This window comes from Taurulus bubalis (assembly GCF_910589615.1).
Source record: "Taurulus bubalis genome assembly, chromosome: 3".
Taxonomy (NCBI): Eukaryota; Metazoa; Chordata; class Actinopteri; order Perciformes; family Cottidae; genus Taurulus; species Taurulus bubalis.
This window is the reverse complement of record NC_136591.1, coordinates 10,177,736-10,190,035: the sequence shown is the minus strand read 5'-3', so window position 1 is coordinate 10,190,035 and position 12,300 is coordinate 10,177,736. Positions and strand designations below refer to the sequence as shown.

Below are 12,300 nucleotides of genomic sequence, written 5' to 3'. Positions count from 1 at the left end.
AGAGCATTAATTTAGCAGCAAACAACTATTTGTGCTGTAAAGACCTATTTAGCACTGTTGTTGTTGATTGAATGGTTAGCATTCGCTGTCGTTACCCGTCGACATGTTGAGAGCCACGTAGAAGCAACAAATATCCTTTGAATGTCAAATTTAGCACCTTTTAATCATAATCACAAAGTTAGCTATGATTAAAGATCAATCCCCTCAATATGATTACTATGAGAAATCTCTTTGCAGATTCAAATTGTTTCATTCTTTTCAATTCAAAGGATTTATAGTGCAAAATGAGACCTACACGAGCACCACTTGTGTGCTGAGCATTAATCTATATGCAAAACAAGTTATTACATCATGATTGTTTCTGTGCTCCAATGCAAATACAGCTGAATGTTGTGAACATTTGGGCTGCCTCCAAACATTTTGTATTCATGATCAGGTGCATAGTTGTGTGCAAAGGAGGTGCACCATGTGGTTCAAATGCTGTTTGGTCTTTATATATCTGCATCTGCTTGTGAACACAAGGGCGAAATGGTATGGGGTCTATGATCTTTCTAATCAGATCTTCATTGAATCCTCAGAACTACGCTTTTTATTTTGGCCAACCCGAAGATCAAAAGGGATTCAAACATCTGTCGGTCTTATGCTTTCCAGTTTTATTAATTATTTTACACTCTCCCAAAGCCATGGAGAGGTGACAGTTCCTTTCCTGGGCTCTAAAACTTACTCAACCTTGAATGGCCTTTAGGCATTCATGAACGCCAACGATCTACAAGTATTTGCTTTTCTGATCCATTTTTTTTAGGATGAGGAAGGATGAGCATGAAAGCCGTTTATTCAAGAACGACTGGTCCTAATGCTTCACAGCTGTACAATTCGCCACAGCAGGACAGGATTTCAGGGTTTATGAATTTAGCAGTAAATGACAAAAATCTGTAAAGAGGAGGAATGCACGAAAAACCTGTGACTTTCTATCTTAATACTTTCAAGTCAGCACTGCTGGTTTGGAAACGGCCTTTCTAAGCCTTCTTACTTAGGTATGTGAAGTAAACTAATAAAATAAACAGCATATTGCTTATAAATTGTACGCGTGCAATCTAATCATCCTGTGTATGTTTTCTCAAACCTGTTGCCTCTCTTCTCCAGCTTCATCCCTGGTCCCTGGCAGCCCTGCAGCAGGACTTGCGGCGCCGGGACCCAGCGGCGGGCGGTCAAGTGCCAAGTCTTGCTGTCCTTCTCACAAACTGTTGCTGAGCTGCCGGATGACGAGTGCGAGGGGGTGAAACCTGCCACGAGACAGCCCTGCTACCGCACTCCCTGCTCTGGCGTTCTGGGCCAAGGAAAAGAAAGCGAAAACGAGGAAGAGGAGGAAGAGGAGGAGAAGGAGGGGGTGGAGGAGGGGAAGAGGGAGACACCCGAAAGAGAGGAACTGCACGACTGGGAGTACGAGGGGTTTACGGAGTGCTCGGAGAGTTGTGGTGGAGGTATGGATCATTATTGCCCTTTTTAATATGAGAGTAAATAAATAGAACAAGACAGGACAGGAATGCAAAGCTGAAACGTTAACAAGATTCAGTCTGCAACCACTAGCAGCTCTGTGAGGCTGTACTGAGGCACATGTGCTCATGGGACTGAACACAAAGGACAGCTGAGGCTGATGGGAATGTCTCTGGTTGTGCAGATATTTATTCCAAAGTATTGGCCAAATTAAATTTGACCGGTCAACACATTTATCCTGAGGGGGACATATCATAAAACACCCAATATTTATTGAGAGATTTCGCTCAAAACCCGCAAATGTCAACAGTGGCACTAGAGAAAAAGTCAGGAGATCACCTAATAAGTCAGTGGGGTTCAACCACTGGGGACCACGAATGTCTAAATGTCTGTAAAACCCACCACAGAATAGTTTTTATTGTATAAATACAGCAAATACATGATATTGCTTCCAGGCACTGTAAATCCTGAAGGCAAACCCCACTCCGTCAGTGTCACTGAATTTGTCCCAGTTGCTGTATTAAACAGAAATGTCACAGCAGTAAGCGGTGACCTTATGTCAGTGGCTGACTAAAGCTATGCCAGTATGTGCTTTGAAGTGGAACTAACATTATATCATATGACAATGGATGGTTTAACCCTGAAGGTCATACGTCACCGACTCTCACAGCGGCAATGTGCACAGTGCCAGACAGAGATAGCTTTCCTAAACATCCAGCCAGCATTCATTGAGACCCGCTTTAATCTCCCCACCTCCACATCCAAGCCCGTGTGCCTGAATTGTGTGTCTGTGTGTTAAGTGTAACCTAATTTCTGCACATGGGCGTAGGCTTTTGTGAATGCGTGCGCTCACCCAAACCCAACAAACTCCCATTCGGGGATGATTACAGAGTGGTATCAGATGTCACATACGCATCCCGAGGGCTGCGCTCCTGTGGACCATCACACCACTGTGGCGTTTGAAGTGCCTGCTTCACTGTTATTGTCCCCAACGTTCCTGCCATCACACCCTTAAAGTTTGTCCACAGTTCAGGCCAGAACTTAAGCAGCCAGCTGTACTGTTTGAATGCTCATTATGGTGCAATCACGGCATGCTTTTATTTAGGGGCCTGATATCTGAGTGGCTTTTTCTGTGTCTGCTTGTAATATCCAGTGATCCATCGTGTGTGAGGGTGATAATATGGAAGAGATGCTTAACAAGAACATTATGTGTTTGCATTCTTGGCATTCTTTCTCAGATGATTTGGTACAGCGAGTATATTAAAAGATAAAAGCACTTATGATTGAACCCTGCATATTAGGCGGGTCTTTCATTGTTCTCTCAACATGCCTTTTGATTGCTTGGTGCCGCCTAATCCCAGGTGTGCAGGAGGCGGTGGTCATCTGCCTGAACAAGCAGACCAGGGAGGCAGCAGACCAGAGCCTGTGTGTGAGCTCCCGCCGGCCCCCTCAACTCCTGCAGGACTGCAAAGTTCAGCCCTGCCCACCCAGGTACAGTAAAACAGAGACATACTGTACATCATTATCATTCAGGCATTGTTTCAAATAGTTTGTGTATGAACATTAAAATAGACTTGATGGATGGATGCAGTAAAAATGAGGAGGAATTCTGTTTTGGGAAAGAAAACGGGTTTTGGCTGCATTCAAGAAGAAAATATTAATTAAAAGCAGGACTGGAATCTGGCTCTGCTATTGATTAGTTTGCCAAGACTGTAACCCAGCAAACTATGCAATAAAAGGAGCTGGGACATTAATGTACCATTTTCCAGAGCTATGATGCATCCCTGGGTTCTACACCTGGAACTGCTTAGCTTTCAGTCTATCAAAAAACACACATAGTTGAATCAATTAATCTCTACTAATCACTGGTTGTGTTCAAAACAATACAAATCCTTCTAATACACAACATTATCCATCAGTTTAAATCACTCAGGTCAAAGTAAAACTGAAGCAGAAGGACAGCGATGCATGGTTGAATCATTGAGAGCAGGAAATGAAGCCAGAGGCACATCTTGTGGAACCTGGTCACAATCAGGCACAAAATATGGCTAACATGTGAAATTGTCCTTGGAGAAGTTTTTTTCACGTTTTTTTTTTAGCTCATAAATGTAGGATGTCCCTGATGCTGTAGCATATATTTTGAAAATCTACTCCAACAAAAACCTTCTACTTTATGTACAAGAAATGACCTTTCGAGACTCTAAATCTATTCACCAAATGCAATGTCAATCTGCCCGTTACATTATGACATATTTTGTGTACAAAGTTGACATATTGCCTAAGATGATGCATGAAGCAAGATCATCAAGTGTCCTCTGGGTACCACGTACTGTACGTTTTGCCTTGCTAAATTTTTATTTGAAAGTATTGAAATGCAACTATGATGTTAGTGCTTAATAAGTAGGTTGCTGTCACAGCCTGATGATTTAAGAATGAATGTAGATGAGGCTTACACGATTCAAGTTGTAGTCCAAGTGTTGCAGTTCTTAGTTTATCCAACTATCATCCAGTGGGCATCGATTTGCAATACATTGGATAAACAATGAGCACATCAAATTCACCAAAAAGAAATGCCTGAAAGGTGAAACAGCATAAAGGCTTGATGTTTGACATAACTAAACCATGGCAAAACGATGAGTGGATTTTGCGGTAGGCCACACGTTTAAAGTGAACACCGTGGCCAGGGCCGGTGTTCCACCACTCGCTCTTGTCAGAAGACCCGGAGGCTTGCAGCCTGCCCTTGTCTGTTTTTCCAGGCCTTGAGTCTTGTTTTCAGGCACAACAAACGCTGTATTGGACTTGTTTCCTTTGGCCCTTTACTCCCTCCCTGAGGCCTCCTCACCCTCCCATATTAAGCTACACTCCTTGGATACTGTTCCCTCAGAAGGGAAACGGCCATATGATTTGGCTTTGAGTATAGTACCGGTCCAGAAACAAGCTTCATTTCCAATTCGCCTCAGTCCCTGGACCCTTGAGTAAATATGAATAACTTCACCTAAAAATCACCTAATTTGTCAAGCTAAAAGTGAAATCGCTGCCATCGTTGTCAAAGCCAAAGCTTTTAGATGCCTTTTAAAGGCATAGCAATGAGTTGGACACATAACCCATCATTTTCAAGATTATAATAAAAGTGCTCTGAAAACTTTGAAGTTGGATTCATTGCCCTGTGTGAAATTGTGTTGGACAACAAAATGAATATTGGTACACGGGGGTTATTTGAAAAATGCTTGTGAAGAACTTACGCCGTAGGGATATCTCCAATATCATTACATTCAGTGGGAGCTTGAATGTTCCTTTGCCAGAAGCTTATCCCATGAATCAGCCTTTTCGTTTTCACTCGTATTCACTTTCATGAATTTACACATTCATAAGTCTGCAAGAGTGTCATCTCGTGGGATCAAGTAAAAACACCAAGGACTCTGACTGAACTCCTCCTGACTGCACTCCTTTAAAGATTGGATAATGGGGCTGCATATGCACACATAGGATAATGTATGGTGATTAATCAGGAACCGCAAAGGTTAGGAGTTGAAAAAAATAAAAAAAGCTACGTTTATTATGCTTTCTGTTAAAACTCAAAACGTACACGTGTGTAGTTAACTAGCAAAAACAGGTGAAATTCACAACAGACAAAGTAACCTGATAGCCAGCTAGTTCAAGTCAATGTCACAGATCGTTGACCATGACATAAGGTAATTTGATGATAAACATTTTATTCACAGGTGGGACACAGGGGAGTGGAGTTCATGCTCTGCTACCTGTGGAGTGGGTCTGATGACCCGCACTGTGGCATGCACTCACCGGCCTTCTCGGGACAGCAACCGTACTGAGGTTTTGAGGGATGAAGACTGTCAGAAACCCAAGCCCAGACCTGTCCAAGCCTGCAACCGCTTTGACTGCCCTCCTATGTGGGACACACGAGACTGGGGACAGGTAAAGGATCTCACTCAGGAAGTTCACCAGCATAAACGCTTGGCCCAGCACATACTGCTAATGTAACCCCTGGCGCCTCTGTGTTTTTGTAGTGCTCCCAGAGCTGTGGTGGTGGATTTCAAAGGAGGCAGGTCCTGTGCAAACAGCGGTTGGCAGATGGCAGCATCCTGGAGCTGCCTGACACCTTTTGCCCTTCCAAGAGTCCCGCAAACCAGCAGCCCTGTGCCAAGCGAGAGTGCCCTCCTCAATGGGTAACAACTGACTGGACCCAGGTAGGCTTTCCGCCAAGGCACCAACCTACCTTTTTAAAGTTTTGAAAATCTAAATGTAATGTACATTATAAAGGGTCTGCTCATTTTCATGTCTTATAATATCATACATTTTCCCAGTGTTCAGTGACTTGTGGAAATGGAATTCAGAGACTACAGACTGTCTGCAGAAAACAAAGGGAAGATAGGGGACATTCGACGGTAGACTCTGAGAATTGCTCCATGATGGCCCGGCCCACCAGAATCCGGCTATGCTCCCTCAGGCTCTGTGAGAGTAAGAGACCCTCTGATTGGCTTTATTTTATACATTTTTTACTGATTAATTGTTTGTAGCTAAATGCACAGAAATATGGATAACATAGACAATATTTCTATCATTCACTTGTCAACTGTTCATTTCATCACAGACTCTGTCAAGCCCAACCCCACCATACTGGCTCAGAGAAAGGTGTATATCCAGTGGAGGAAGGGCAAAAAGCTACAGTTGGTAGTTGGAGGCTATGCCTACCTGCTCCCCTGGACAACTGTGGTCCTTCGATGCCCAACCCGCCACTTCCGTAAGGGCCACATCCGATGGTTGAAGGAAGGAAAGTCTTTGGTCGGCCTCCCACACCTCTCCATAACATCACCAGGATACGTAAAGATTCAGCAGCTTCGTGCATCTGATGCTGGCATATACACATGTATCGCAGGTCAGGCACAAGAACATTTTGTCCTACAGATCATTGGCAGCAAGCAGAAACTCTCTGCCCCAGAGTCATGGCTCCTCACAGGTGGCCAACCAAAGGTTGGGCAGCCAGACGCGGCCTCAACTGGGGTAAGATCTCAGGAGCTACCCATCTCTCTCAACCATTATGACAACATTGTTGAGCATTTGCTAGAACTCAAAGGCTCCCTCCAAAGTGAAAAAGACACTGCTGATAAAATACACTCCAGTGAAAAGAACAGGTCTACCCCGGAGGAGGATAGAGCAAGCTCAGAACTGTCAAGCCTGTTTGTACTTATCGCCGATACCCACAGGCTAGATGAGATCATGCCAAGTCTTTCTGAAGGCCTCGGAGGGCCATTGGGGGAACAACTCATCGTACAGTTGCTCAGTGAGCTCACTATGACACAAGGTGAAACCAATGAGTCCACTCTTCATCCGCCAGAAAGTGTGGAATCCTCCACGCAAGGGCCCCTCCTATATAAACCAAACATCAAAGCACACGCGTCAAGGTCACGAAGCCCGGTAATAATCCAACGCCCCAGAAAGGTTGGTGTGGTACCGCCGTCTGAAATGATAGTTCCTGTGGGAGTGCCAGTTTTGCTGCAGAAACCCATTACTAGTTTGGAGCTGAGGTGCGAGGCACTGGGGAACCCTGAACCAACCTTGACATGGACAAAGAATGGAAAAGAGTTGCATTACAACAGCAGGTAAGAACTACCCTTTAATGGGATCTTCTGTGCAAACGGCATCAACAAAACTTCAGGTGTTGCTGTATAAAAAGTAGCTGATTCAGTGGTTGCATTGTCTTTGTGTTGTTAGATTAGACCTGTTGTTCACCGGATCACTGAGGATCCAGTCTCCAAGCAAGGTGGATGAGGGTCTGTACACATGCACTGCCAGGAACCGTCTTGGATCTACATCTCTTTCATCTTGGCTACAGATTACAGGTAGAACCAGAATCATTTATTGGCCAAGTACATTGCACTTACAAGGAATTTGAATCGGTGAAAGGTGCATAACAATAAACATAGACATAGAATAAAACAATAAAATAAAAAATAGATAATAAAATCAATAATATATAAATATAGTAAACAACAAACAAATAACAGTACTTTAGAACAAGTATATATTATAAAAGTGGCAAGTGTATTTTAATAAGAAAGAAAAGATGTGCAAGGGTGTTTGAAATTAATAAACGTTAAATTATGTGAATAATGATTGTCTAAACACTCAGAACTTTATTTGAAGTTGTAGTCCCAAGGTTTCGAGACTATAATATTTATGAAAATATAAAGAAGCACAATATATCTATAACTTTCCTTCAGGGTTAAAAAGTAGAGAAATAGCATTTTTTTTTAATCTAAATATTGTTCTCATTTTAAGTCCAACATTTTGGGAAATAATTAGCTTTTTCGTTGAGAGTTAAATGAAAAGATAGATAGCACTCTAATCTGTACAGTATGACGTTACAAAGAATAGAGTCAGTATTAATCTTATGTCAAATTGAGTAATTCCTCATATACTCTCATGTGGTCCAGTTTACACTGATATGTGTTGTTCCTTTGTGGTTCAGGCTTTAGGATTCTGGGAAACAGTTATTTTCAAGTGAGAAGCGCACACACAGGCATAGCCATAGACACAGATGTACATAAGCCTTTACGTACCCTGGTGGCTCATTGGCTGAGTCATTGATGGGGAATATCTGGAGCGTGCCACAATTCGCTGTCATTCCTCTCCTCGGAGCATGATCAGTCGCGACCTCGGTTTCCTGATGCTCCGGCACTTTTCCTCCCCATACGACAACAATTAGAGGTTCCAGGCAATGTTTCAAAGAAGATCAAGTGGGTGCACCCCATTCGCCTAATCTACATCGAGGATAAAGGGGCTTAAAGGTGCTGAAAAATGTCCAAACTGCATTTTGTCATATTTTTATTTTAACTCAGTTTAAGATCGTGTCTAATGGATGCACTTCAGAAATCTTAATGCAACCCCAAATACCGCAAATGCCTTTCCAGGGAAATTGAACTTAAAAATATAATTATTTCCCAGGTTCTTGGAAAGTGCAGTATTATTTCCAAACTAGGAGAGTGCCCTCAGTAGAATACAGATGACAAAAACGGGGATTTATGCATCTCGTATAATGCAAAACTTTTGTGGATCATAACATATCAGGCATGAAATTATTCTGCAGATGCTCAAGTCAGCGTTTCCCACAGGATTCTGGAGACTGTGGTTGGTGGTACTTCGATACAATTAAACTATTTTTGCAATCAGAGGCGTTGCCACGCAGGATAGGCCTGACTGAGAAAACAAGCACATGCAACTTCTCAAGATTCACACCTGAAAATAACGACCCTCTTGATAATGGGCTCTGTGGGATGTTTCTTACCTAATGCACCTTTTACTCTGTATTTTCATCTCTTTTTATGTGAAAACTATGAATTATGCCTCTATAAATGACAATACATCAGGCCTGTTAGTGACTAACAGACAATGCAAAAGCCTCTTCAGATACAAATAACATGGTGTGTAGATGTTATTGAGGGTTGGAAACCTCATAACTGAACTGGTACGATCACTGCAGCAAGACGTTACATTTGTTGCGTTAGTGTTTGCTTTAAAATCCTCACACAATAACAGAGAGGACGCTGTTACTATCATCAGGAATATACAGTACAGAGTCTGCTTTCTGCAATACCAAGACCACAATAATATACGTTTTTATTTAAATTGTTTTCAGGTGGCAAAGCAAGAAACTGTGCCTACGGTAATGGTGTGGGAGCAAATGGCCCTATTTGTTCTGAGAGGATTAACAGCAGCCAGTCAGCCGAGATGTGCCATGGACAAGTCTGCCCCCTCAGGTATCTTGCTACTACTACATGTTTGTCATGTTAAATGAGATCCAAAATTCTACATTGGATTCACTCAAATGTTCCATTATCTGAAAGTGCTGTGTCATTTTTGCTACAACTTTTTAACGGAAATGATCCCAGGACTTCTCAACACGGAGACACTTTTATGATGAGTACTTCTGGGCCCAAAATGATTAATACTTTATGAATTATTGTCCCCCTTTTCCTCCTTGGTTTTGATTAGGTGGCGAATGGATCCTTGGTCTCTATGCTCCTCCAACTGTGGAGGTGGGTCCCAGACCAGGAGGGTCCGCTGCATGAAGGGTCCTGAGGGCAGATCAAGAGAGGTGGAGAGCAAGCACTGCCTTGGCGCAGGGAGAAGACCCTCTGACACCAGGCTATGCAACCTACTGCCCTGTGCCAGATGGGCCTCTACCCACTGGGGAGCAGTGAGTCTACTTACATTGACCACAAACACATCTTGTGCACATTTTGATAATTTCCCAGTCTTACATAATATTTTTGATTCCATATAAAAAATGTATTAAATATTTTTACTATGCGACATGGTTGAGATTTCAAACTCTCAGGCTTGAAGACGCCAAAACCACAAGAGTATACAGTAGTTACTAGCAGGAAAGTATTTTCAAAGTAAAAGCTTTTCTTGTAATTACTCTTTTAGTGTCACGGTCAATGCGTGGGTCCCAGTCTGGCCACACATCAACGACATGTTTACTGTCAAGACACCAATGCCACCAAAGTCCCCTCCAAGATGTGCAGTGGACTCCAGAGGTAAATATGGATATCATAAAATGTACCGCAAATCAACATTTGATATAGGATGTTAATGTAAAATAAAAAGGACCCTGATGTGTCAGTGACAGAGACACTCACATGGAGAAAAGGGTCTACACGTTGTCAGAAGTACTCTGGTGTTTGTGTTTGTAGGCCAACTTCCCTGAGGAACTGCTCCACAGAGGCCTGTGCCCTTCACTGGCACATCGGGCCGTGGACGCAGTGCACTGCCACCTGTGGGCGCCACGGTTTCCAGTCACGCCAGGTGACCTGTGCGCACCGTCGAACTGGAAAGGCTGCGCGTGAACACCACTGCATGTGGAGGCCTCGCCCTCCCAGCTGGCAGCGATGCAATATTTTGTCCTGTGGCAGAGGTGAGAAAAGAAGAAGCGCGGTGGTTTCCTATTTGGACTAACATTATAAAATAATCCTGAATTTATTTCTGTTGTATGGCATATTCAATACGGTTTAACTGCAAGTGTTGATCGTTAAGGATAACTTCCGTACAGTACTAGCTGGCTGCGGTCAGTCCCAGCCTGTGTGATGATCCCATTAATGGCATGATTCTGAGATTTGCTCCTATATGAACCAACGGACAAATAACTTAAATTGGAACTTGGAATTTGATTATAAACATTATTGTCAGGGTAATTTATAATAAAAGCTCCATTATGACACATTACGTTCCCTCAACATAGTTTCAGTTGCATGTGCTAAGGTTTGGATGCATCAGTTTCAAACATATTTGCTGGCACCGTAATACAAAACAAGTGAAAGGAATTTGGCTTACACTAATCAAATAATCAAAAACTCTCCACACTGACATTCCCTATAAAAGCAGTTTACATTTGAGATATTATTTCTGTGAGGACTTGATGTTTTTTTGACATTTGTCAAATTCTACCAACCTTTACTGTATTTGGATGATGGAAGAATCAGATGTTGGTATCTTGAATCCGCTTCATATAAAAGTGCATGGCTCGATACTTGACGGGGTTTCTATCTGTGAGTATGTGTAGTAAACAACTGTAACGCCTGTGTACTCCAGCAGGAGAGTGTCAAGACAGCACCCGGTACTGCGAGAAGGTTCGACAGCTGGAGCTTTGTCCGCTGCCCCAGTTTAAGAGCCGCTGCTGTCATTCCTGCCGAAACACCTGAGGGGGGAAATGAGACGAGTGCCATGGACGACCTGGATAGGTCGGGGGAGATGTTCAGACCGCCAACAGAGACTTGAAACCTCTATGCCCCATGCTTTCACCCATTACTGTCGTCAATGATCAGTCTTGGATGGGGACTTCTGAGTGTGAAGGAATGTTTGGATGGTTGTGATCTACTTTCCTCACAGATATCATGTGTGGGTTTAAATTTGAAAGTTACAGTGACAGACCTGTTAAAATGAAAGCTTCAGTTTTATTTCTTTGGAAGAAAAATTGGCATTAAGCTTTCCTAAATTATGCAAATGTTACGTAAGATAAAGTTCCATTATGATTCAGGGAAACTCATGGTGACTGCGTGGTTCCATAAAGGGGAACTCATAAAGGACAACCATATCCACATGTCAGATATCTGGTGTAGTTTTAGTTTCTTTTCTAAAGAATGGACAAGGTGCTGCACCACCATGTTTCTATTGTAGCACCATCACTTCATCTCCAAAATAGGATGCATATTGTCATGCAATCTAAATGACAATACACAAATATGCAATTAAAATACTTTTTTCCAATGATTGACTTCATACCCAGGAATTCCGGGTAGAGTCCTGAGCTCTTTATAACCACTGGATAGTTGTGTGTTTCTTCTTTATTGCAATGGTCTCCATAACAGTGTTGATAAATAGTTCTGATACTAAATGAGTATATAGAGGTATGGGTAAAAGCGTGTTTAAATATAGCACAATGCTGCATATAAATTAGAAATGGCTAACGTGGCAAAAAGCCTAATATTTGCTAAATGATTATTTAGCACGTAACGACTGGTCAAGTCATTCGAAGAGGAAAGGAATTAGGATTGCAGGCGCAGTAACTGCATTATTGGTGGAATAAAAAGTAGGACATGATAAAGATGTATCTTGCATGGGTTGCACTATGGAGGTGTATGACAGTAGCAAGTAAATTTTTGGAAAAAAGACTCTTATTTTGCACTCAACTCATCCAAGTCTTTGTTAAGAACATGGCTTGTAGAGTTTTAGTTTTTCTAGTTTGTAAAGTTTCATTGTTTATATATTTTGTTTTGTGATTTTGTTATT

General features: G+C 42.4%; 1 protein-coding gene across 1 annotated transcript in view; it reads left to right on the top strand.

The window, feature by feature from the left end:
- The window catches only part of LOC306733466 (ADAMTS-like protein 1), a gene marked incomplete at its 5' end in the record, with an annotated part of 81,824 nt that extends 70,399 nt beyond the window's left edge, over nucleotides 1–11,425 (top strand). The window contains 12 exons of the mRNA XM_079214708.1: nucleotides 1,144–1,481; nucleotides 2,856–2,985; nucleotides 5,217–5,427; nucleotides 5,520–5,699; nucleotides 5,817–5,970; nucleotides 6,104–7,112; nucleotides 7,225–7,352; nucleotides 9,149–9,269; nucleotides 9,505–9,709; nucleotides 9,943–10,052; nucleotides 10,209–10,429; nucleotides 11,104–11,425. Coding sequence (XP_079070834.1) covers nucleotides 1,144–1,481; nucleotides 2,856–2,985; nucleotides 5,217–5,427; nucleotides 5,520–5,699; nucleotides 5,817–5,970; nucleotides 6,104–7,112; nucleotides 7,225–7,352; nucleotides 9,149–9,269; nucleotides 9,505–9,709; nucleotides 9,943–10,052; nucleotides 10,209–10,429; nucleotides 11,104–11,213 — 2,917 coding nt within the window. The 3' untranslated portion in view covers nucleotides 11,214–11,425. The remainder of the gene's footprint in view (nucleotides 1–1,143; nucleotides 1,482–2,855; nucleotides 2,986–5,216; nucleotides 5,428–5,519; nucleotides 5,700–5,816; nucleotides 5,971–6,103; nucleotides 7,113–7,224; nucleotides 7,353–9,148; nucleotides 9,270–9,504; nucleotides 9,710–9,942; nucleotides 10,053–10,208; nucleotides 10,430–11,103) is intronic.
- Between the last annotated feature and the right edge of the window lie 875 nt (nucleotides 11,426–12,300).